Raw genomic sequence first — 27,107 nt, 5'->3', positions numbered from 1 at the left:
AATTTAGTCTACACTTGCCCTCATGCCCAAGATTTCCAAGTCATACAATATGATCCATGATAAAATAGTTTTAGCTTATTTCTTCTACAAATCCTTATCATAAACTTCCACCTCTATAAAAGTGTCTGCTTAATGCATATCTTATCCCCCCTACTACTTTGACCATCTGAGTCTGAAGCACTTCCTAGATAAGTATACTACTGTACCTGCTGTGATTAATGCCCTACAGATTTTCATGTTTAATTTAGCCTTCCTATTTCACAAAAACCCCATTACCTTGATTATATTAATATTTACTGATTTTCATTCACAATTAGCAATGTACTCGGCAATGATTGCAATATTTTGGCTTACTCAAGCTTGATCATCTGTGAATATGACTTGAGTTGAACTTGCCAACTTCCAGACCTCCCTCACAATTTCTTCCGCATGCACATCAAAAACCATGGGTGGTAATGGACAGACCTGTCTTATCCCCCTCACTGACCATCCAACTGCTGACCCCATGCAGGGATTACAATCCTTATACTTATATGCCCTCCGAGACTTCATGGCATACCTTCTCAAACTTCACAAAGCAAACAAATACATTCTGGTTGCATTCCATTTGCCGGCCATGGTGGCGGTGGGTTAATGTCCTCATCTGCCAATTCAAGGGTTGTGGGTCTGATTCCTACCTGATTGGGTTTTCCTCCACTTAGGGCTTGCATATTTGTAATTGTGTCCATTGTTATAATTGTTAATTGTCAGATGTGATGGCCAAAAAGTGCTGTTTTCTGAATAAGGCTAAATAAATAAATATTTCTATCAGTTCTCATTTTTGCTAGTGAATAATTCATATCTGTAGGTACTCTTCCCAAACTGATATTCCCCTTAGTCATCAATTGCCTGCCTCTTCATTATTATGTTGAGTATCCAAAGCACTATTAGAGCTGTATGTGAAACCAAATTTATAGTCCTCACAGAGTTCCCGGTCACATAAATTCTAAAAATGAGCTCATAGAAACTTCCTTCATCATAATACATATGAGTCAAATTTATTAAATAGCTCTTGGGAATCCATGCAGAGTATGGCAAATTGTTCACCTTCATTCATCCAGCTCCTTAATGTATTTTTTTCATCTCACCTAAATTTCTTCTGCTGTGATTAATATTTTTTCTTTAATAACTTCAAAACTGTGAATGGATTTTCCTTTCTTACTCCCTAGCAGTTAATTTTCTGCCTGGAGCACCCATGTCACTCTGTCTCTAAGATCTCTCCATTTCCACACACTGCTTCCACCAGTTTATTTTACTATATTAGTTAATAGCCATAATTTATCATCTCTTCTTTTTTTCTTCTACATATTTATGTGTTTATGTTCCAGATCAGGCAAAAGGGTTTTACAATCTGGAATCCTGGCATTTTGATATACATCAGTTGGCATGGCAGTTGATTAAATACTTAGTGAGGCAGGTAAAGTAAAAGAAAGTTGGGATATTTCAAACAAGGATAAAGGCATACGAATGGTAAATATAAAATAAAAAGGCTTATGAAACCAGGGATTCCAGAAAATATGATTAGAAAGATGGTAAAAAAAATAAATGGAAGAATGTGAACTCCCAGTTGAGTAGAAAAAAGTACAAATAGTGAACCAATAAACTCGGGTTAGAAACTACATAACATCATTATTTTTCCATTGCTAAAATTTAGCTCAACTGTTTTAATTCCCAAAGTGCTTTAAGTCTATTACTTAATTTTTATTTTTTTCCAATCATTAAGCTACTGTCACTTGTACAATGTATAAGTTTATTTGAATAAATTCAAGCATATATTCCTATGCTGAAATTAAGGATTCCAAAAAAGGACTGATTTGGAAAGATGGCAAAATAAGATAAGATTCTACCCACCAACCAAAAGCCTTAATCTCCAGTATCCAGGCATCAAATAGGTAATAATAATAATGCTTCATTTGTCCGGAGTTTTGGTGCATATTCACACAAACACAAATATAATTATTTTAAGAGGTACTAATTCAGCATAGTAGGGCTTGTAATTGTTCATTCTTTTTGCGAGATTATTGCTGCATAACAATAACCTATGAAAATTCTATTCCTTTTATTATTCAGAATATTTTACATCGTTACCAAATAATAGTACTTTTCTACAAGATAAGATAAGATTATTCAGTAGAAAAGTGCTATTATTAGGTCATGGCCACACCTAAACCTATGTAATACATTACATATTTACCAGCAATATAAAGGTGAGTATCTTTCACCTGAAAGATATATATTTTTTCGAATTTCATGAATGTTTATAAATTTCCAGTACAATTCCAATTTTGTCAGAGAAAATGAAATTACTGGATGGTTCACAGGCACTAGAGAAACTGTTCCCATTCAGACAATGAATATTCTTACAGATTAAAAGCTTGACTGCATGGATTCCCCAATTTTGTCCACAAAGTTTTCCGATTTTTATTCATTAAATTTCAAGATTTCTCTGCTTGGCATACTCCCTGTAAATGGACCAACAGATAAGCAAAAGTATTATTAATGGAGTAAATGCATCACTGAAATCCATATAAATTGTTTATTTCACATTTGAAAGTGCTCCAAAACAAAATATGCATATGATCTGAACAATATAAACATCAACAAGAAGGCTACATATGGCAAACAGCACTGGAATGTTATAAATAATATGTATAATATAAAGAGGAATAAAAATGAAAATATCTTCAAAATAAATCATAATAAACCTCTATTTTAATTTTCCTTTTCGACTAGTTTTGTTGTTTAGCTGGTAGGTTAATTCATCAATTTTGTCTTTTTGAATGGTCAGCTTATCATTCATATTTGCCAGGTGTTCTGACATCATACTAAGCTGTGACTCATAATTCTGGGTAGTTGTTTGCAACTCTTCTTGGAGATCCTTCAGATGATCGGCCATCTTTTCCTTGGTGGACTCAAGCTCTACCTTGCTGTCATGGCACAACTCCAAACGTTTGTGAAGCATAGTTAACTAGGGGAAGTACAAGAAAATCACAATGAATGAATACATGAAATATGTGTGCACTAAGAAATATTAAAATGCAAAATTATTACATTCAAAAGTTGAAATTATTACTAAAAGCATTAGCATATTTAACCATGAAGGGCCTGGTGTGATTTTGAATGTTTTTTTAATTTAAACTTCATTCTCTTTTTGACTAACTAGAATAAGAATTAACTTTTTTAATTGGTCTCTAAACTCCCTGTTATCTGAACCTTCAGAAGAGAACACTAGGGTGACCCTAATTAAAATAAAATCTATTCATACTTATGGCCTCTTAATACGCATTTCAGATGTGATCTCAACAAGCATTAGGGATAAGTGAGGGAACTTGGCATTACAAAGAGTCTCAGTTTTCAGGCCCGTTGTTTGGGTGAATATAATATCCATCCACCCTCCAAGAGTTGAGTGTCAATAACATGGTGGCCTTGACTTCTCTTTTGTCGACATAATTCACTGACAAAATGGGAAAAAATAGGGCAGAATACTACCTTGATAAAAAGTTCCCGGAATAACCACCGTGTGGCGCTCCCATCGTTCCGATTTGAGTTCTGTTTTTTTTGTTAAATTGGTACATCTGTTGTTGATATTCCCTTTAAATCTTAGTGTCATAACTTGACATTTGCAAAAGTTACGTAGCCAAGAGTACATCTATCTCTGTGTGTGTTGGCGATTTTTTACAATTGCAGAAATGGATTTAAATTTGCAACAACGAACTTGTATTAAATTTTGCGTAAAAAACGGATTTAGTGGCGCACGGACGTTGGAAATGTTGGAAAAGTGTTTCGGCAACGATTCTCTAAAAAAACGGTCGTTTACCAGTGGCACGAGCGGTTCAGAAGTGGTCGTGAGTCAATCGAAGATGATGAACGCAGTGGCAGACCATCGACATCGAAAGTCGGTGAAAAAATTGATAAAGTAAAAGAAATGTTGGTCAATAACCGCAAATTAACCATCAGAGAAATAGCGGATGACTTGAACATTGCCTATGGATCCGCCCAAGACATTGTGGTTAATGATTTGGGTTTCCGTCGTGTAGCAGCAAAGTTGGTGCCAAAAGACCTCAATTTCATGCAAAAAAGAGACCGTGTTGACGTCGCAAAAGACATGATTTGCGAGGCTGAATCCGATCCCACATTCATCAAAAGGATCATTACTGGAGACGAGACGTGGGTTTATGAGTACGACACGCAATCCAGACATCAGGCAAGTGAATGGCGTTCACCAAATGAGCCGAGACCAAAAAAACCACGTCGTTTTCAGTCAAAAAAGAAGGCAATGCTGACGGTTTTCATGGATTACAACGGTGTAGTGCATCATGAATTTTTGCCAGAAGGCCAGACAGTAAACAAAGAGTATTATTTGGGCGTTATGAGACGTTTGCGTGAAGCAATTCGCCGAAAGAGACCAGAAATGTGGGCAGAAAACTCGTGGATTTTGCACCATGATAATGCACCGTCGCACAGTGCTATCATTATTCGTAATTTTTTGACGAAAAATGCAACAAATACCATCCAACAGCCACCGAATTCACCTGATTTGGCTCCCTGTGACTTCTTTCTGTTCAATCGAGTTAAAAAACCATTACGGGGAACGCGTTTTAGCAGCCGAGAGGAAGTAATGGAAAAATCGCAGGAAGCACTGATGGACATACCGAAAACCGAATATAAAAAATGTTTCGAGGATTGGATCAAGCGCTGGCATAAGTGTGTTGCAGTCGATGGGGATTACTTTGAAGGGGACAATATAGATTTAGATGAATAAACTTGTATTTTTAATTTTCTGAATAAATTCCGGGAAATTTTTGATCAAGGTAGTAGAATGCTCTCATCGAGATGAAAATAAGTAAGATCAATATAGGCATAGGCAAATTATACCTAAAAGCTGTTTCCCAGTCTCTTCAAGAGAGCCCTGTAGTCAGGTAGACAATGAATAAATGCACGTACAGAAATAAGACATCTATTTCCAATTGATATAGCAATTGAAGGTGTTGCCTCCTATCACTCATTTATATTTGTATGCATTTTGTTTTGACAAGTGACTATGCATAAAGAAGACTGACTCACGGACCTTCAAGGGATACAGACGTGTTTTTAAGCAGCACATTAGCGACCGCTCGAGAGGATTAGTGACCGCTAGAAGGCATCCTCCCATAGGCGAAATGGGAAAGGGCATGGCGGTGGATATAAAGTGTATTATTTGCCATAGAAAATTGAGAAATGGAGTCCATTGTAGAGTCTGTTGCTCTTCGTACCACTTTAATTGCTCTAAGAGTAAACTGGAGGATTGCGTGAGTGACAATTGGCAGTGCAGTAAGTGTGAAAGTCAGAAGAATCAAAGAGGTTTAAAAGAAAAAGAGGAGGTAATTGAAAAGCTGCAAGTGGATTTAAACATCGCTTGTAAGACAATTTTCAGCCTTTCCGCTGAAAATGAGGAACTGAAAGCATTGACAGAGATGAGGCGGCAGGTGAAACAGCAAGTCGAAGATGATCTCCACTTTGTCCGAAGGTGTGATAAGAGGAAACCGGAAGATTTAAGGCTGACCAGAAGTGAAACAAGCTCATGTGACGCAGATGCTGATCGGGCTGGAGGAATACAGGAAAGCATTCTACGGAGAGAGCAGCCAAAGAAGCGAGGAGATGAAAGGAAGGATAGGATAAACGTGAGACCGAAGAGGGAAGTGATTCCAATGAGGGAGGACATAGTGTCAAGGTAGGGGACGTCTCTTGGTGATCCAGGGTCAACCAAAGTGAAAATATTTGGTGATTCCATTATATGTTTCGTCAGAGGTTGTGGCGAAAGTATCAATGAAGGCATTCAGTGTTTTCCGGGGATAAGAGTGGAACAATTGGACAAATAAATAGCTATTATGGCAAGTGAAGGTGATGAAAGTGTTGTCATAATTCACATAGGGACAAATGACGTAAAAAGTGCTAAGTCAGAAGACCATCTAATCGGTTTTATTTGGGATTTGGCGACCTCAGCCAAAAATAAGTTCAAAAGTGCTCAAATTGTCATTAGTGGAATTCTTCATAGAAGGGACATACATTGGAAGAGAACTGACGGCATAAACGAAGGAATAGAGTGGGTTTGCATGAAACAAAGTCTGACATTTGTGGACCCAAATTGTTGGGTCGGTGACAGACACTTGGGCCGCGATGGAGTGCATTTAAACAGGAAGGGATCCCTGGTTTTGTCAAATCTGTTTAAAAATGTCACACTAAGCTCAGTGAGCAGGGAAACCTGTCATGGGCACAAGAGGTGGACCTCACAATACCAAAGGAAAAGAAGGTAAGGGCTTAATAGTTTTGCAGGTAAACTGCCGAAGTATTCTAAATAAAGTATGCCATTTCGAAACATTAGTTGATGCATGTAATCCGGATATTGTGATAGGCACGGAGTCGTGGCTAAGTGATCACATTATGTCAAACGAGATTTTTCCTCAAAATTTGGCAGTTTACAGAAGGGATAGGGATGGTCGTGGTGGAGGGATATTCATATGTGTAGATAAAAACTTAATAAGTCCATTGGAATGGGTAAGAAATGATTGTGAGATGATGTGTGTTCATCTTAAAGGTAGGAATGGAGGGAAAATTTTAAAAATAGTTGCTATGCACAGAAGCCCCAACGAAGGGATGTACGCAGTCAAGGCATTAGCAGACATATGCTCGGCTAACCCTGAGGATCATACCCTCATAGCGGGGGACTTGAACCTTCCAGGTATTCAATGGTCGGCAGACGAGGTCACAGTGGGGGGTGGGAAGGCCCAAGAAATCATTAGTCGTCTTATAAACAAGGAGGGTTTTGTACAGATGGTGGAAAAACCCACGGGCGGGGGAAACATCCTTGACGTCATACTTGTGAGACTGAAAAAGTGGGTAGGGGAAGTCGAGGTCCTTCCAGGAATAAGTGACCATTCAGCTGAGCGTATGTATCTAAACTGGGAGAGGGCTCAGTATAAGGGGCTAGTAAACAAAAAGACAGTATGGCAATATAAACGTGGAGATAGGGAAGGATTCCAGACCTTTTTAAGGGAAAAGTATTCGGAATGGGTAAGTGGTGGGCAGAATGTAGAAGAAATCTGGAAAACATTTAAGGGGGTGTAGGTAGGGTGTATTGGAGGAGGGATTAAGTAACTTTGTCCCAAAAAAAATTCTTAAAGAAAATACTGACCCAGAGTTCTACAACCGCAAAATCAGATCCTTGAAGAAAAAAACTAAGAGTGATTCACAAAAAACAGGACGAGAGTTCGGAATGGCTCATAATTTACAAAAAATTAGTTCGTGAATTAAATAGAGAAGAAAATAGCCTAAGAAAGTTTCCTATAGAACATAATCGGGATAGATAATGGAAATAAATTTTATAAGTACCTCCGAAGGAGGAAAGACAACAGGGAAAACATAACAGCTTTAAAAAGAGGATGGAACACTAATTGTTGACTAAGGAAAATTGATTTGGAAAAGGCTAATGCGTTTAATAATTGGTATGCAAGTGTATTTAAGGTGACGGTAAACAAAATGGATTCTGTAGATACATCTCTGAGTCAACAAGAAGGCAAAAAAATATTAAATAAAAGTATTACCAAAAGTATTAAAACGACGATCGCAGAAATTTATAAAAAAATTATGAAAATGAGGGCAAATAAGTCAAAAGGGCCAGATGGTATTTCAATTGACTTGCTTAAATTGGGTGGTAGTGTATGTTTCAAATTATATAAATCATTTATTCAATGTTACCTAAAACAATAATGCCCGGCCAAATGCTTGGAAGGAGGCATATGTTACGCCAATTTTCAAAGGAGGAGATAAGGCACTAGTTGATAATATAGACCGGTCAGCTTGATGTCAGTTGTATGCAAGCTATTAGAAAAGATAATGGCTGATTATCTCTGGGATTAGTGGGAGAGTGAGAATTGGTTGTACAGTCGCCAATACGGTTTTAGAAAAGGGCACTCTTGCAAAACTCAACTATTAGTGTTTCGCCAAGAATTGTTCGACTCTGTGGATGCAGGAATAGAAGTGGATGCTATAATAGTCTACCTAGGAAAAGCCTTTGACAAAGTTGACCACGATTGCTTAATGCTTAAGATGGGCCAATTGCCGCTACATACAGATGGAAGAGTAATCTCTTGGGTCAAAAATTTCATGGAAGGTTGAACACAAGGGTCAAATTAGGAGAAGGGTATTCCGAAAAAAACAAGGGTAACATCGGGAGTCCCACAAGGAAGCGTACTTGGCCCGCTCTTGTTTTTAATCTATATAAATGATCTCCCAGTAAATATTAATTCTCAGATAAGACCTTTTGTTGATGACTGTATTATCTACAGGAAAGTCGAAAATGACAGTGACCATGGCATACTTCAAAGGGACATTATTAACATGGCAGATTGGGTGACAAATAATGGGATGGATATTAATGTTAGCAAATGCAAATCCATCACTTTTAGTAACAAGGTAAATGGAAACAATAGGGACTATAAATTCTCAGAAAATTTCATTCCTAGAAGTGATAGCTGCAAATACTTAGGTGTATATTTAACTAAGGATTTAGAGTGGGGGCTAAACGTGGAGTATATTTTTAAAAAAGCTTTCAAAACTCTTCATTGGGTGATAAGAAACCTCAAAGGGAGCGTTAGAGCAACTAATAGAAAGGCATATCAGACCCTGGTAAGACCAATTTTAGAGTATGTTTCTCTTGTATGGGACCCTCATGAAGAAGGTCATATAAAAAAACTGGAAAAGGTGCAAAGGAAGGCTACCCGATATGTACTGGGGAAGCATGGGAGGATGGAGAGTGTGTCTGACATGCTAGAAACACTGGGCTGGGAACATCTAAAAACTAGATGGAAAGTAAGCAGACTTTGTGGAATGTTCTGCATTCTGAAGGGGGAGAAAGCTTGGGCAGATCTTAGGAAAGAGGCAGGGAACCCAAATTTTATAGGAAGAAATGACCATAAATTTAAGGTAAAATGCCAGGCACAAAGAACGAATTAAAAAAATTTTCTTTTCTAAATAAAACAATTGTTGATTGGAACACCTTACCTGCAAAAATATTCGAGCCCTTTCCTAACAGAGTGCATACTTTTAAGAAAAGATGTCAGGAATATATGTAATAATTTGATTGATGTATGGAGTAAAATTATACGTAACAGCTTAATTTTTTTTATATATTTTATTTTACTGCTTATCGATTGATGCCAATGAGATGGGGATTTTCTTGTTTTGTGAAAAAGATTTGTGTTTTGAAGTTCCCTTTCAGTGTCCTTTTGTTTAATGACTGATTTTACCTTTGTGATTATTTGGGACATGTGTGCCACCTGACACTGTCTATCAGCACATGTGGATTTTAATAATAATAATAATGAAAGGAACTTCCTTAATAGGAAATAGTTTTCTTTGGCCATAAATGGAGGGCAAAATCATTTTGACTTTATGATATACACTAAAATTGTATTGTGACACGAATAAAAAATATTAGACATGTATTTGTTACTGTCTATTGAAATATCTGTAGTAATTTTTCCCACTGCAGTCTGATCATTTATAATTATCAACAGGTTTCATAAAACAGGCAATGTCATAAATCTTATTATTGCTCATTAGTCTCTTTCCTATGAAATATAGTACATGTACATGATTAAGATTGGCTTGCACCATGTGGTTCAGTTAAGATTTATTCCTCCACTTTCATTAAATCACCACTTTTGAATTTCTAGATACTATACAAATATTGCAATGAAAGTACTTGTTGAATGGTTCATTTTCATTACTCCACTCACCTCAGAATGCAGAGTCAGCGCCTTGCTCTCAGAGACTTGCCTGTCGGCAACAAGCTGGTTAATCCTCTGGATGAAATAACCCTTTACTTCCTTTTCTCTGGCATATACTTCTTCAGGAATATCTATTGCTTGCTCAAGTTTGCCCAACTGCAAAGAAAAAATTTTAGTAATTCCTTAGAAATAGTTTTTTGCATGGTTAAGCACTATTATTCTCATATATGAGAACTTACACTTAATACAATTGATACATGTTTTGGAGGTTTTCTATGAGAACATATTATTACAGATATCATCAAATTGAATAACACGACTTTTTTTAATTTTTGCATGCTCAAAGTTACTTTCACATTTGTTATCTTATGAATAAGTGCTAAGATAACAATACTGTCTTTTGATTCCGGCATATCTGCGAAGAATAATGTTAAAACTCAAGCTAATATAAGTGGTTAAAAAAATTAAAGGGGTTTAATTCAAACTATTAGTAAATTTTAGATTAGAGAGAAATGCATATCATTTGTAGAGCCTTTTAAGAGTAACTGCCTTTTTGGGATTCAATATCTTAATATCAGAGATGCAAAAGAGTTTATCCATAATTTACAACTAATTAACGAGTGGGAATTACATTTCCTTGAAAATAATTCATTGAAAGATTGATGAATGATTGCAACTTAGGTAACTTCAAGTTGAAATTATGCATAAATACATATATCAACACAGAGTAACCGATTATACTAAATAGAGCCACAGTGGGCCTGTCATTGACCCGTGGCGGCTCTATTTCATGATGCTCCTTAGCTATTATGACATTTGGCAACATTGTGTTAACTTTTGACCGCCTTGAAGATTGAGTGGAGCATAAGGAGCTTCCCTCGCCAAATATGTGTATAGAAAGTGAGAAGGAGAAGGGAAAGAGGGAAAAGGAGAAATGTGGAGACAATAAAGCAGTTACAAAAGGGTGCAAATCAATAATAGACGAAGCAAAATGCACATGATCTCATGAATGCAGTGTAATATGCATTCCCAACAACTAGCCACATGGGCTAAAATACATGGATCTAGTCAGACAAAACTGTACTTCACTAAAATAAAATGTGCCATTTGGGAACCTTCAGAAATTCTATGTGGCGAATAAAATTTGTCTTAACTCCATACCATTGAAATTCATTGGCAAGTTTCACAACAGAGTTCATGTGAATACTGATAAACAGACACCTGGCCTGTTACTTCACAAGTAATTATAATATGCTTGCTGAAGATAAAAAATTTTTAAAACAAAATAATAATAGATGTGCAAAACACTTTGTATTGAGATTTATATTGAAACTTTCAGCACAAACTCTGATAATGAACAGTCCATTTTGATAGCCTGTGATTACACCCATTTAATTGATACGTGGATGCTCCTAATACTTGGCTCCCCATCATTCAGCAAACACAGAAAAATTTGCAAGCTTTAGAATAAGTTATAATGGTTTCTAATAAGCCACTTGATTTAAATTGCCCTTAGAGATAACAACCAGATATTTGTTATTGACCAAATGCGAAGCATGGAAAAATAGTGATCAGAAATGAAGTCATGCACTGAGTGAGTATCGAAGAATATCCAGTGGACCATCATATTTGTGCAGAAGATCTGCCACAACAACCTCTGTTATGCAGAAGCTCTGCATCTCACAATGCAAGGATGATTTCTTAGATTCTGCATCTATTACCAATGGGCACACACCCACTGAAGAATCTCGGTTGAGATTCAAAATGTTTACAAAACTTGATCACTTGACAAAAAACTTCTTTTCTAGTATATCTACCCTGAATGCATTGCATTGGACCAATATTACAGTTGAACAGAATAAATTCATCCTTACATGGAAGTAGCTACATTTATAATCACAGAATACTTTTTGGACGGTGTGCTTTTGGGCCTCTTTAGAGTTGCCTGTTAGTGCACCAGGAAGAAATTATACCTATATCACATTATTTAAACATTTGAAGTCTTGATTAACTTAAAGTTATTAGTAGAGCATTTTCTTTATGTTCATTAATCAAGATATATGATAACGACAATCTGAAAATTATGAAGAAGGACTCTCCATCCTGGTCCATCTGTTGCAATGACAATTTTGCATGCATCCAAAGCAACCTCATTCGCCTTGACCACAGTCCCATAGGTTTAATAGATCATTCATAGATATTCCTCTAAATTTATCCAAAAAATATTTTTGCCAAGTAATAGACACATCAAGAAGAAATAAATAATCAGACCAATATTACGAGAGAAAGACATTGTGAAGGACTTGATTACAGATGATCAATGTTAACACATACCTAAATTATGAGTTGAATTTATCACATAAATGCTTACAAGAAGCTGAAAATTGAAAACAATATCAAAAGACAACACGGATATTTTAGTTCAAGATAGGAAACTAATGAAAAGGTAATAAAGAACAGATAGTAACAAGTTTCCACTATGTAAGTCTAATTTTACTACTGGGTTTTAGGGTATTACGTCATCTTCAGGTAACAAAATGAATTCAAGTGCCATCTAATATACATTTTTTGCACCCCAAGAAGGGGTAGTGGATGTGGAATGAAAGGAGGGACAGAGGAGAGGGGAAGGTTGGCCAACCAACCAATAGGATGCGAAATTCAGAGTTTGAAACATGTTGAAGAAAGAGTACATGAAGTCTCAGAGGCTCAGATGGGTGAATCACCAAACACATACATATAGGCAGTAGAAATGGCATCTGGAAGCTAGGGGGGGGGGGGGGGTGGAATTGGATGGAAAAGAGGGAGGGGAGAAGAGAAAGGTTGGCATAGGATTATAAAATGAAAAGTTTAAAGTTTTACAAACAGTTCTTAAAATTAAACTTATCAAGTGGAAAATTGTTACTATCTGCTCTTCATTATATTTGAATTCCACCACATCACGCCTGAAACTAATCAATTTGTTAATGAAAATGTGATTGCATTTTGAACCATTATGCTACAAATCGTCAACAATAACATCCGAATATAACAAGGCGGTGGTGGTATGTGGGCTAAAGAGGCACGATTTTGCCAGATAAGACCCCAGTAATTAGAAGGGAATCATTGTGTTGAATATAGGTCAGTGGACAGTAGTCTGCTAAAAAAGAAAACACAATTGTAGCACCACTTGTTTTGAGGAGAATTTCAGAACACACATTTATCTTTAGGGAATTAATTTGAGCACTCTACACATAGTTAGTTCATGATACTACGAAGAAGTAGGTAACTCATCAAGCCAATATCCTAAAACCATTCTTCTTTCATATTTTTTCCAGTATAAATAGTCATTCTGTACAACAGTTTCACCTCTGGGCCGGGAGGCATATTCAGACCAAGCTGGTCCTGACCTAAGGATGCCTGCAGATCTGGTGAAAAAATTGTCATCAAGAATTTAAGAACACGGAGAAACCTAAAAAAGAGTACCTTAATCAAACTCATGCTGTAGAAACTGCAGAATAAGCCAGCATCCTTTTTTGCTTTTGATACATGGCATTACATTATTAATTGTTTCATTAAAATATTGCATACAAATGAAATCAGATTACAAGCATTGAAATCATGAAGAGTAAACTCAAATGGCCAGTCTATAGAAGTTGATTGTAAAATAGTTTATGGATTTATTGTTTTTAATTAATGGCATTCATAAAACAATTATTTAATGTCAATGTCATTTTCCCCATAGATAAATACTTAAAACAAAGAGTGACTATGTTTAAGAACGCACCATATTAGATGTTATAATCGGAGATGCCATCATTTCATTTGAGGAGGGTAACTGGTCACAAGCTGTCTCATTGACGATTGCATTTTGCATCTTAACAGCATTCACCACACTATTACTTGATTCATCATCAGGCTGGTGTTGATCCTTTACTTCCTGAGATTTCTGAAATGAGGGAAATAAGAGAAAGCATAACTCCACAATTCTATACAAGTTTGTTTGAAAGATGCACTAACTACCATTGACAATGAAACAGAGCTTAGAGTTAAGTGTGAATATTGGTTAATGCGCGACTAACTTTATAATTCACATGGCACAGACTCTTATTGCAATTCTTTATCTCCACCTCCTTGAGGAAGACCCAATACCAGGAGCAATTTCAAATAAGTAACTAACCCCACTGGGAAATAGGATCAGCTTAATGTGGGAGGGAAAATAATATTGGCAGGATGTTGTGCTGACAACCCCAACAATGCATGCCATTACAACACCTCGGCCATTGCTTAACATACTGGGATGGACTGAAAGACAATGAACCAACAAAAAAAGGCAGCGAACAATTGTTTTTGGAGGAGCTGCTAAACATCACAAACTGAGGGAGAATAACTTGAACAGCTGGACGAAAGGTGAAGAGTTCACGACCCCATTTGAGTTGTGACAGATCAGCGAGATAAAGAGAGAATGCAGAGCAGCATGTGGGGATGGTATCACATTACAATATCATCATGTTTACTCAAGCTTCTTCCAATTCTTAAAGATGCATGGACTGATCTGATTCCAATCCAATTTCATAACAACTACGGATGGGCAATTGAGAGGGAAAAATCAATTTGAATCATATCTCATGAAGCTTCTAAAAATCTTTACTCTAAAATCACCCTGACCTAAATCTCCAATATACCTTTCGAGCTTCCAATACAAATAACATCCTTATTTTCACTTGTCATTTTTATTTGGGCATTCTTCGAAAATTCTATTTTCTGCACCCCAGAATTGGGAATCGGGATGGTGCGGTGGCAAACATACAGGCTTCCCACTGAGAGGGCCCAGGTTCAAATTCTGAGATAACAAATATTTTTCAGCAGTATCCCGATCCCTAGCTGGGGTGCTTTGTCGAGAGCACTTTGAGTGAGTACAACGTCTGTCGGATGGGACTGCAGACCCCTTGGAACCTTTCCCCAAGAGTAGGCTAATGCCGATGCCCGGTTTCCCTCCACCCTTCCTTTTCCATCCATCCCTAATGGTGCAAATGACCTTAGCTGTCGGTTGCCTCCCATAAAAACTACTGCTACCTCAGTATTTAGTTGAATTCTAACGAATGAAAAGATCAAATTAAAATCAGATCTTGATATTTATGCCTCTAGAAAATTAAAAATATCCAAAAATATGGCCACAATATCCAAAATTTCAACAACTATTCAGATTACTTTGATTCTCAAGGTGAGCAGATACAATGACATTAAAAGAGTTAAAAGAAGTGAAACTGAGCATCCACATATTTTCTCAATTAATCACCTGGATTTCTTTAGAATACTTGAGCTGCAGCAGTTGAAATTCCAGTCGCCAATGCTCCACCTCCTGCTCTAGGCGTGTTGCCCTATGCTGGCTGCCTTCCAACTGCTGCTGCAGGGCCACCCTGCCTGCAACCCCACTGCGAGCCTCCTCTCGAGCCCACAAGGCCTCTTCATATGGCACACTCTCCTGCTCGCCTTCCTGATTGCACAAAATAATACATCAAATTGATTCCAGAGCAACTGTAAAAAGAATGATCTTACGCTCAAACAATTGTTTAGATAAGCTGGAGTACTTGCAATACCTCCACAAGGGTGTGATTTACACTTTCAGTATAGGAGCAGTTTCTTTCACCTTACCATTAGCAGTTTCCCTGAAAGTTCTGGAACTCACAAAATAACACAACTTTGATTGATGCCCCATATGCATTACCCACACTTGAACACAGGCACCTCTGGGCCATGCTAATTTGAAAAATAAATATATAAAATTACAGCTATGCCATACCTTTATTATATCACTCTCAATATATTCACCAGATTTCAGGAGCAAACAAATAAATTTATGGCTGAAGGTGGCATTGGGTCATACCTGTCTTGCTCAGGAGGTGTGTATAGGGTTTATCAACTATCAAACTACAGTTATCACTTCTTATTTTGGAACTCATTCCAAAAAAATGTTTTACAAAACTAAATTATTGGTCATGAGAGCTGAAATATAGTATTGCATGCACCGAGTATTACAAAATATGAAACAAGAGTTACAGTACTAAGAGAGTAAATTTCTCCATAAAAACCTAATGAAATTTATATTTTGGGCTACCACTTACTGTAGTGACCATTTTTAAAGACTTCTGCAATTAAAAAGGGACCAATTAGAGACCTTTTTCACCAAGTTTATGATTTAAAGCTAATATTATGAAATTTGAGCCAAGCCATTATTTTCACTTTCAATACTTCAATCATTTAGCTTGCTCGCCTGCTTGTCATTTGAACTTAAAATACTGAGACTCATGTACCTTCAATCTTAAAACAGAGGTCCAGTGTCCAGAATGTAAAAAAAAAATTAAGGTCACCAAAGATGGAATTTTATTGATAACAAAGTCAACAGTTAAAGAGAGGTAATTTCTGGATAACAGCTTACTTTTTAAGTTTGATACTGAAATTCGAAAAAGTCAGCAGGCTTTCAACTTCAATTAAGGAATCAAACTACAATCATTGCAATTAGCAAACAAAACACAAAGCTCAGGATGAAAACAAAACACACCATTCACTTACGCTGAAGCTCAGTGTACAAACATGATACACAGTTCTATGACAACATATGAAAATGAAGTTTAAATAAAGAACAGTCAGAACTCCTATCTACATATAGTGGCAAGTGCTGCTCTTTGATGAATAAAGATTATTATTATTATTACATTAGTGAATAGCGCTAGAATTAATCACAAACCTATCCTAACTTGGGAGAATAAGGCTAACAAGTATATTTACAGCAAGAAGTATTTTGGTTCTTTTGGTTTTCACAGGCTGCTGTATTGCAAGATTATTTCCATACACATTATTTTAGCATAATAGGAAAGCAATGATGATATGATGTGTGTGAAATTAGCACATAATGTCAACTAAAATGCTCATAAACAAGATCACAAAAATATAAAATTTTCTAATTAAAAATAATAATATATATCTCATCCTCAGGATTAAAAAACTAAGAAGTCTTAGAGATATTGTCGCAACTAAGTTGCAGATTAGATAAGGCAATCAATCACCTGGTTCAGGACACTTAAATAGCAGGCAGCTCTTTTCTTGAAATCTCCCACCAATGGATGTGCATTGGAGCCCAAATTTCCTCTTGGTGTCTTTTTCTCCTCTCCTTTGGTGGCAGCACCATCCTTCAACAACTGAGCTTTACTATCACTGATGATCTCTGAAAGCTTAAAGGAAGCACTGTCCATTAGCCTATGGATTTACATCTATACTTCCATGAACATAGGCAGTTATAGGCAAAAAATATCAGGGAAAAAAGGGCTTGCATAAGTGAAAAATAGGAAAGGTAACAGTCTAAGCTTGACACCAAAGCCTAATACACCTTAGGCTTATTATTAATGATTAAAAGGGGATAAATTGGTATGTCAACTTATTATTGAACGCACCAAGCAAGAATGGAGGATTCCTCTGACATTAAAAATAAGTTTTCTCATCCACAGTTGCCATATGTTCCCACTTAAAAGAAATAAACAGCAAGCTGGACGTAATGAATAATTTCAATATGTGCATTTGTAATCTTTGTTCATTGTCAGGCACCAGATGGCATTCACGAAGTACCTAGATTTCCTACAAAATGATATGAATGATGAAAATATGAAGTGCTGGCCAGGATCAAAGCAACTAAAACATTATTGGCATTTTAATTTGCTCGTGTGAGACTATTAGCTCTGCAATTTGTTTGCACACTAGTGAAACACACTATTTTTATTAATGCCGCAATAGCAAACTTAAATTGCTGGTAATTTTGAACTGGAATAATGACTAAATGTTAGATAGTCAATGCCCATCATCTAGCAAGAAATTTTTAAACGACCATTAAGACATTAAAATGCTTCACCCATTCCTAGATGGGATGCATAACATTTCGCCAATGTCGTCCCATGTTTGTGTGCATCCCGGTTTAGTCACACAAATCAATTGCTGAAAATTTGCAAACATATTATTAAAATGTGATAATGCATGCAACGAAAATTCTGTAAAGTAAGGAAAATGTACGATTAATTATTATTAATAGTTTCCCTGTTGATATCCTCAAAATTTTGACGTACATGCCCACATTGATGACATGATTTCCTTGGAGCATTGGACTTGTTCAGTAAGTGATTATTATGTCAACATTGATAACAATGAGAACTTAACAAAGCAAGTGATTTTGCAGGGGCCAGGAGTTCTGGGATAAAGATTCCACTGCATGTGGCTGACCAGAACTGTTCACAGCAATGAACATCAAGAATCATTCCCAGCATTGAAATGTGTTACATCAGCAATAATTAAATAGACTATGAATCAGAGTTCAATTAATCTACAAAGCATACAATCCTTAAAAACACAACATCCAATGCCTTAGTGGGAATTAAAAACTTGACTTTTGATGCATCAATGATGCTAAGGAGTTAAACTTGTTTCAGGGTTTATATTTGTCTTCCTGAATTGTTACAGTTTTTTTTACGGGATCCACAATGCATTTGACAATCACATGATGTGAACAATTAGTATTGCATGAGATAGTACATTACATGGAATCTACACTGACAAAGGGCACACAAAGATGACACTAACCTTTCCTGTGCATGTAACAACTGCAAGCAAGGAATTGACAAGACATTCATCAGTGGTCTTAGCTTTTTCAGTGACACTTGGAAGATCTCGCTCCAACCTAGCTTTTAAGCAATACATTTTGGAAAGTTCTGAAAGAGAGAGGAAAAAAGGAAATCAGTGCTAACTCTTATAAGTCAGTTAGCTTTCCTATGTTTTTCAGAACAAACCTTTGGCACAATGATGGAGGGAAGTGAACACATCCGACAGCTCCAAAAGGAATCTCTTTTGTGAAGACTTGGGATGTTGGCAGGAACGTTTACCTAAATTGAGTAAAACAAGAGCAATCAATCATATGGAGAAGCACTTGAAACACTGGATGAAGGTAGAGCCCCTAGACATAAAAAAAGATTAAATGTAGTAAATAATTTGGAAAAAATCTTTGAAAGACTCCAAGTGTGCACAGAAACATTTATTTAAATCAGTCAATTTTCGTCAAATCAAACAATCTGCTAGTATAAAAATAGACATGGCCTCACAGGTATCACAACCCAGTTGCCCCACTGTTCTACTTTACCTGAATGTTAGCCTGTTGTTTTGCAAGTGAAAATGGAGGGACCATGGGAATGAGAGGTGTGTCAAACTTCTCCACGAGGAATATTAAGAGGACAATGACTTTTCAAGTTATTCGAAGGTAAATAAGGGTATTACCAAATATTTTCCTGACATATTTGGAGAGAAATAAGAAGGAGAAAGACTTACTACATATCATACATGTTATATCATATTTTAGTACTTAAATACTTTAGTACATATTATTTTAGTACTGTATTTTTTTGCCTCATCTACTCGATAAAAGTTTTATAATAATTTATAATGAATCAAAATGAGTTGTGAACCTCTCGGCAAAAAATTTGTGCACATAATGCAACCCTGAAAATATTGGGCCATAAAAAAAATATTACAGGAGAGTTGCATTTGTTTCATATACATGTATGTGTTAGATGAAATTTGGAACTTAGACACATAAATGGGCAAAATCACAATGCTCATTAGCATCCTATGTAGATAGCTTAAGAATTAGTGGTCAGTTCCAGACGGCAACTGTTACATATCATAGTTGAATTTCTCCACCAAAACTTTTTAGTTTGATATTTTCCAGAGAAAATCAATATTTTTCCAGTTGTATTTAATATTGATGAAATGCCAATGCAAAAAAAGAAAATAATTCACCTACAATAATGACATTAAAAAAGTGGGTTTCTAAAAGAAAACACATAACTCTGAACATTGTAGACAAAGCTAAGGTACTTGAGAAGTTGGAACCTGGGATTTCTGTCTCTAATTTGATTTATGAGCCTGGTATTGCTAAACAGACTTAGCGCCTGATCTGAAAAAGAAGAAGGATAAAATCAAGGTATTTGCTCTCACATTTGAATTTGTTTAGAATGCCTACCGGAATCCTCAGAAAATACTAAGGTTATCAGAAGATGAAATCCTGGACAAAATCATCCCTCAGTGATAAGTGCAGATGGAATTAAGTGGTGTAGGAATTCATAGTACTGATATTCAAAATTTGGCACAAAAATTTGCCAAACACTTACATGCTAAGAACTTCACTGCAAGTTGTTGTAGGTTATAGCCATTTGTGAGGAGACATGATTTTTGTGATAAGAGTGTCAGGTGAAGCCATGAGTGATGAGGCAATTGCGAACAATTTAGGATAGAATAGCATGAAATGAAGGCTGAATATGATTTACAATTACGTCGCCTTTATAATGCAAATGGAACATGCTTTGGAGGGCTTGGCAAGCAAATGCGTTTAATGAAGGTAATCTAAGGTTCATGGACAAAAAACCAGTAAAAAAAGGACCTCTATACTACTGTGAACTAATGAAAATGACAGCCACAAGTGCTGACTTCATAAGACCAGTTTTTTGATACCTGTACAACGACCCAAGTATCAGATCTGACCCATCCTAAATATTTAATATTTTTACCAATTTTTAATATTTGCTAAAAACAAAGGAAAAACTAATTGATTAATTATCAGGGTTATATTAATTTATAACTTTATTCATCTATTAGATATGATGTACGGTATTAAATACATAATACTAGTTATAAAAGGACACAAATGACAACTAACGTCATTTGCAAGCAAATAGGCATAAACTATGACAAAGAATAATCAAATATAAACTTATTCCAAAATTATGATTCCACGTGAATGCAATTTCGGATTTAGGACATAAAAACTAAGGTAAAATAACTTTTCAACCACATATCTAAGTACCACTACCAGTAAGTACCACTTTGCAAAAAGGAAACCTTCCTTCATTTTTTTGACAAACAAGTCAGTCAATGAACAATTTAATGCACATAAGCACAACTTATTATTTCTGATAGAAAAATTTTTATACCATTATTACAAATCTTTGAATGGACAAAATTAATACTTTATCATAAACAGCCTAGTCACATTTTATCATTCATATAATAAACTTTCAGGTCATTATAAGTACGCAAAAAGTCTTGAAAATTGATGATGCGCGTTATGCAATGAAAATTGAAAAAATTCAAACATAGGCGTGTTTTTAAACACACACGCCCGATATAGACATATTTTTACACATACTATATGCAATTATACATAATTATAAATATATATATATATATACATATATATATATATACATATGTATACATATATATATATATATATATATATATATATATATATATATACATATGTATATATATATATAAATACATATGTATACGTATATATATATATATATATATATATATATATATATATATATATATATATATATATATACATACATACATTCAAACACGAAATCCCGCCAAACGGCGAATAAATACTCATATATACAGAAACAGATATAAGGAAAAGGGATAGGAACACATATAAAGGACGAACACAATAAAGGTGGGGAAGGCGGAATCGAACGGATCACAAGAGTAAAAATATTTCCTTGACCGGGACTCGAACCTCGGATCTTTCCACTTGCCGGGCGGATGCTCTTAACCACTTGAGCTATCGAGGAAACGTTATTTACCCTGAGATCCGTGGGTCTAATATGTCGCCAAGCGCCCCGATTCTTTAGCCAAGAGATGGCATCAGGGGACTGTTTCACCCACCAAAGGAGAAATAGACAATACACAAGAGGAAAGGTCAGTGGTTTAGAATTCATACAACATCATACAGGAAAGGAACAGTGCGTTTCGTGGCACGCATAGCCAGAAGAAAGAGATGAGCCACATTGGCTAAATACACATTCAAACACGAAATCCCGCCAAACGGCGAATCAATACTCATATATACAGAAACAGATATAAGGAAAAGGGATAGGAACACATATAAAGGACGAACACAATAGAGGTGGGGAAGGCGGAATCGAACGGATCACAATAGTAAAAATATTTCCTCAACCGGGACTCGAACACCGGATCTTTCCACTTGCCGGGCGGATGCTCTTAACCACTTGAGCTATCGAGGATAGTCAATTTACCCTGAGATCCGTGGGTCTAATATGTCGCCAAGCGCCCCGATTCTTTCAGCCAAGAGATGGCATCAGGGGACTGTTTCACCCACCAAAGGAGAAATAGACAATACACAAGAGGAAAGGACAGTGGTTTAGAATTCATACAACATCATACAGGAAAGGAACAGTGCGTTTCGTGGCACGCATAGCCAGAAGAAAGAGATGAGCCACATTGGCCAAATACACATTCAAACACGAAATCCCGCCAAACGGCGAATCAATACTCATATATCCAGAAACAGATATAAGGAAAAGGGATAGGAACACATATAAAGGACGAACACAATAAAGGTGGGGAAGGCGGAATCGAACGGATCACAAGAGTAAAAATATTTCCTTGACCGGGACTCGAACCTCGGATCTTTCCACTTGCCGGGCGGATGCTCTTAACCACTTGAGGAAGGGTGAAATCGGTGCACTGTACAGCAAAGTTAAATCTTTATCGGGAAGTAAGAAATGGAGATCTGTGCTAACAGTTAGAGATGAGGCAGGTAAGGTAATAGTTGACACAGGAAAGATCCAAGAGAGATGGAAGGAATATGTACGAGGGTCATCCGGAAAGTAGTACCCGTTCGTGCCGCATGAAGTGCTGATGACGCGAGTAGCCGCTGGACGAGGTCAGATAGCTTCAGTGGCTTGTCTGCCTTCTCTGAGCCAAGTTGCGTGACGCTAGCATTGCCTGTGTTGTTTCTGTGATTGTTTACAATGTTTAAAAAAATTGAGAACGCCGCCAGTTGTGAAGTGAGGGCAGTGATTAAATTCCTCAATGCAAGAAACGTTCGCCCATGTGATATTCATCGCCAATTAAAGGAGGTGTATGGAGACAATGTAATGGACGAGTCGTCTGTTCGGCGGTGGTGTCGCAACTTCAACATGGGGAGGGGGAACACACACGACGATGAGCGTTCGGGGAGACCGTCTGTCATTACAGACCAACTGGTGAGCTCAGTTGACGAATTCGTGAGGAACGATCGGCGCGTCACAATTGATGACATCTGTGAGCATTTTCCCAATGTTTCTCGAACAATTGTTCATGAAATTGTTAAACACCATCTGCATTATGCAAAAATTTGTGCAAGATGGGTCCCTCGCGTATCTCAATGAGCTGGCGGCGAAGGACTATGCAGCAGGAATACAGAAACTTGTCACACGTTATGACAAATGCCTTAATTTGCTTGGAGATTATGTTGAGAAGTAGTTTAAAGTATCCTCTTTCAAATAAAATTTTTTATGTTTGTTAATATTTACTTTTGTGTCTTTATTTCACGAACGGGTACTACTTTCCGGATGACCCTCGTAGAAGAACTGTATAGTAAAGAGCTTAGACCAACAAAGTTAGACATTGAAAAGGAACATGATGTAGAGGAAGATAGCTTAGGTCCAGGCATACTAGACAATGAGATAGAAAGGGCATTAAGGGAGATGAAACTAAATAAGGCTGTTGGGGTGGATAACATTCCCGTGGAACTTTTAAAATGTTTAGGAAAATGTGGGAGGAAGAGGCTATATGGGCTGATCCGTAGTATTTATGAGGAGGGAATCTGGCTGGAAGACTTCGTGAGACCAGGCTACATCATGTGAGGACTACAGGACAATAAGTTTGATATCCCACGCAGCTAAAGTTGTTCTCAGGATCATAAACAAAAGGATATAGAGGAGGGCAAGTGATTACTAAGGGGATGATCAGTTTGGGTTTAGGAAGGCAAGAGGTATGCGTGATGCCATTGCAGTAATGAGATTATTAATCGAGAGGAATATAGAACACAACCAGGAGGTATTTGCCTGTTTCGTAGATTTCGAAAAAGCATTTGATAGAGCGAATTGGGAAAAACTAATGATTATTCTGCAGAAAATAGGAATAGATTGGAGGGAAAGGAGGCTAATCCGCAACCTGTACATGTCTCAGACTGCTCAGGTGCGGGTGGGAAACGGGGAGTCAGGATGGGCAGTGTTAGGAAGGGGTGTAAGGCAGGGTTGCCCATTATCACCGTTGCTGTTCAACCTGTATGCAGAGGAAATGATCAAAGAGGCATGGGAAGAACTGGAGATAGGAATGAAAGAGGGTGGCGAATTCGTAAAATCAGTTAGGTTCGCTGATGACCAAGCTTTAGTTTGCCAGTCAGCCAAGGGATTGCAAGCATTCTTAGTGAATTGGAAATTCAGTGCGACAGGTATGGGATGAGAATCAATATTAATAAAACAAAGGTTATGCGATTTTCTAGAAAGAAAAAGGCCAAGATGAACATGAAAATTGGAGGCCAAAAACTAGAGCAGGTAGAACAGTTTACGTATCTCGGTAGTGTTTTGGACCAACACGGTCAAAGTAGTAGGGACGTAAGGAGAAGAATTGCGCTAGGCACAGAGGCTTTCACAAGGAGGAGGGAGTTGATGACAGGGATTTTGAGTAAGGATGTTAAGAAAAGACTAGTAAAAACTTTGATATGGAGCGTAGCTATGTACAGTGCGGAAACGTGGTCATTGAAGCAGGAGGATAGACGTAGATTGGAGGCTTTTGAAATGTGGGTGTGGAGAAGAATGGAGAAGGTGAAATGGACAGAGAAGAAAACAAATGAGGAAGTACTTGGTATGGTGGGCGAAGAGAGGGGTTTGTTGGGAGCAATCCTATGGAGGCAGGAAAAGTGGATGAAGGGGGTGTTGACCGGCAGTGGGATGTTGAAGACTGTGATAGAGGGTAGAATGTTGGGCAAAAGAGGAAAGGGAAGGAACAGGATAGGGATGTTGGACGGGATGAAGGGAGGAAGAAAGTACTCAAAGATGAAGAGGGACCTGAAATAGAGTAGGATGATGGATTTTGTGTTTTGTTAGGAGTAATAAAATATTTGTTTGGTAGTTTTGTCCATCCAAAAACCTACCTTAACCGGTAGATTACCTTAAAAAAAAAAAATATATATATATATATATATATATATATATATATATATATATATATATATATATATATATATATACATATATATGTACATACGAGGGTCATCCGGAAAGTAGTACCCGTTCGTGAAATAAAGACACAAAAGTAACTATTAACAAACATAAAAAATTTTATTTGAAAGAGGATACTTTAAACTACTTCTCAACATAATCTCCAAGCAAATTAAGGCATTTGTCATAACGTGTGACAGAGAAGAAAACAAATGAGGAAGTACTTGGTATGGTGGGCGAAGAGAGGGGTTTGTTGGGAGCAATCCTATGGAGGCAGGAAAAGTGGATGAAGGGGGTGTTGACCGGCAGTGGGATGTTGAAGACTGTGATAGAGGGTAGAATGTTGGGCAAAAGAGGAAAGGGAAGGAACAGGATAGGGATGTTGGACGGGATGAAGGGAGGAAGAAAGTACTCAAAGATGAAGAGGGACCTGAAATAGAGTAGGATGATGGATTTTGTGTTTTGTTAGGAGTAATAAAATATTTGTTTGGTAGTTTTGTCCATCCAAAAACCTACCTTAACCGGTAGATTCTTAAAAAAAAAAAAAAAAAAAAAAAAAAATTATATATATATATATATATATATATATATATATATATATATATATATATATATATATATATATATATATATATATATATATATATATATATATATATATATATATATATATATATATATATATATATATATATATATATATATATATATATATATATATATATATATATATATATATATATATATATATATATATATATATATATATATATATATATATATATATATATATATATATATATATATATATATATATATATATATATATATATATATATATATATATATATATATATATATATATATATATATATATATATATATATATATATATATATATATATATATATATATATATATATATATATATATATATATACATATATATGTACATACGAGGGTCATCCGGAAAGTAGTACCCGTTCGTGAAATAAAAAGACAAAAGTAAATATTAACAAACATAAAAAATTTTATTTGAAAGAGGATACTTTAAACTACTTCTCAACATAATCTCCAAGCAAATTAAGGCATTTGTCATAACGTGTGACAAGTTTCTGTATTCCTGCTGCATAGTCCTTCGCCGCCAGCTCATTGAGATACGCGAGGGACCCATCTTGCACAAATTTTTGCATGATGCAGATGGTGTTTAACAATTTCACGAACAATTGTTCGAGAAACATTGGGAAAATGCTCACAGATGTCATCAATTGTGACGCGCCGATCGTTCCTCACGAATTCGTCAACTGAGCTCACCAGTTGGTCTGTAATGACAGACGGTCTCCCCGAACGCTCATCGTCGTGTGTGTTCCCCCTCCCCATGTTGAAGTTGCGACACCACCGCCGAACAGACGACTCGTCCATTACATTGTCTCCATACACCTCCTTTAATTGGCGATGAATATCACATGGGCGAACGTTTCTTGCATTGAGGAATTTAATCACTGCCCTCACTTCACAACTGGCGGCGTTCTCAATTTTTTTAAACATTGTAAACAATCACAGAAACAACACAGGCAATGCTAGCGTCACGCAACTTGGCTCAGAGAAGGCAGACAAGCCACTGAAGCTATCTGACCTCGTCCAGCGGCTACTCGCGTCATCAGCACTTCATGCGGCACGAACGGGTACTACTTTCCGGATGACCCTCGTACATATATGTAAATACAAATGCACGGCATCTATACATGTTCAAGATAACTATGAAGCCCTGGGCACTTGATATCTATACATAATAATGATAACTACAAAGTTCTGGGCGTGCATTATGAATAAGGTGCATGTTATCAATGGGAAAATACATTATCTACAAATTAAAATGTATAATTATGCTTTGGCAAAGGCAAAAGGTACCAGAGGCATACATACTTTGCATGGACAGCAAGCCAACATAGGTATTCAGCTTGGCAAAGAGTGTAGTGAAAGTTGAAAGCTGCTCTCTAATTTCCATATTCTTCTTTTTCAAACTATCTTCGCAAGCATAATTCTTGCAATCCTCTTCTATGCTTGAATTGGGAAAAGGATACGATTGTGAGTACATACAAGTAAATATGCACTGTCTCAAGTTATACTTCACTCTATGAGATCTATCATTCATGGCAAGCATTATTTGAAAAAGAGAGAGCTCTAGACTAGAGCTAAAACCTCACAATCA

The 27,107-nt window shown here is 36.6% G+C and overlaps 1 protein-coding gene across 1 annotated transcript in view; it reads right to left on the bottom strand.

Moving 5' to 3' along the window:
- Positions 1 to 2,561: 2,561 nt before the first annotated feature.
- Positions 2,562 to 27,107, bottom strand: part of LOC139698628 (protein phosphatase 1 regulatory subunit 21) — a 46,165-nt gene continuing 21,619 nt past the window's right edge. Inside the window, exons 9-16 of the mRNA XM_071597479.1 lie at positions 26,822 to 26,958; positions 18,614 to 18,706; positions 18,408 to 18,535; positions 16,850 to 17,014; positions 15,082 to 15,279; positions 13,570 to 13,731; positions 9,816 to 9,962; positions 2,562 to 3,007 (exon numbers count right to left, since the gene is read on the bottom strand). Coding sequence (XP_071453580.1) covers positions 2,747 to 3,007; positions 9,816 to 9,962; positions 13,570 to 13,731; positions 15,082 to 15,279; positions 16,850 to 17,014; positions 18,408 to 18,535; positions 18,614 to 18,706; positions 26,822 to 26,958 — 1,291 coding nt within the window. The 3' untranslated portion in view covers positions 2,562 to 2,746. The remainder of the gene's footprint in view (positions 3,008 to 9,815; positions 9,963 to 13,569; positions 13,732 to 15,081; positions 15,280 to 16,849; positions 17,015 to 18,407; positions 18,536 to 18,613; positions 18,707 to 26,821; positions 26,959 to 27,107) is intronic.

Source organism: Hetaerina americana, unplaced genomic scaffold (genome assembly GCF_022747635.1).
Source record: "Hetaerina americana unplaced genomic scaffold, ioHetAmer1.1.p SCAF_9, whole genome shotgun sequence".
Classification (NCBI taxonomy): Eukaryota; Metazoa; Arthropoda; class Insecta; order Odonata; family Calopterygidae; genus Hetaerina; species Hetaerina americana.
The sequence above is the reverse complement of the archived record's forward strand: the minus strand, read 5'-3'. Positions and strand labels throughout refer to the sequence as shown.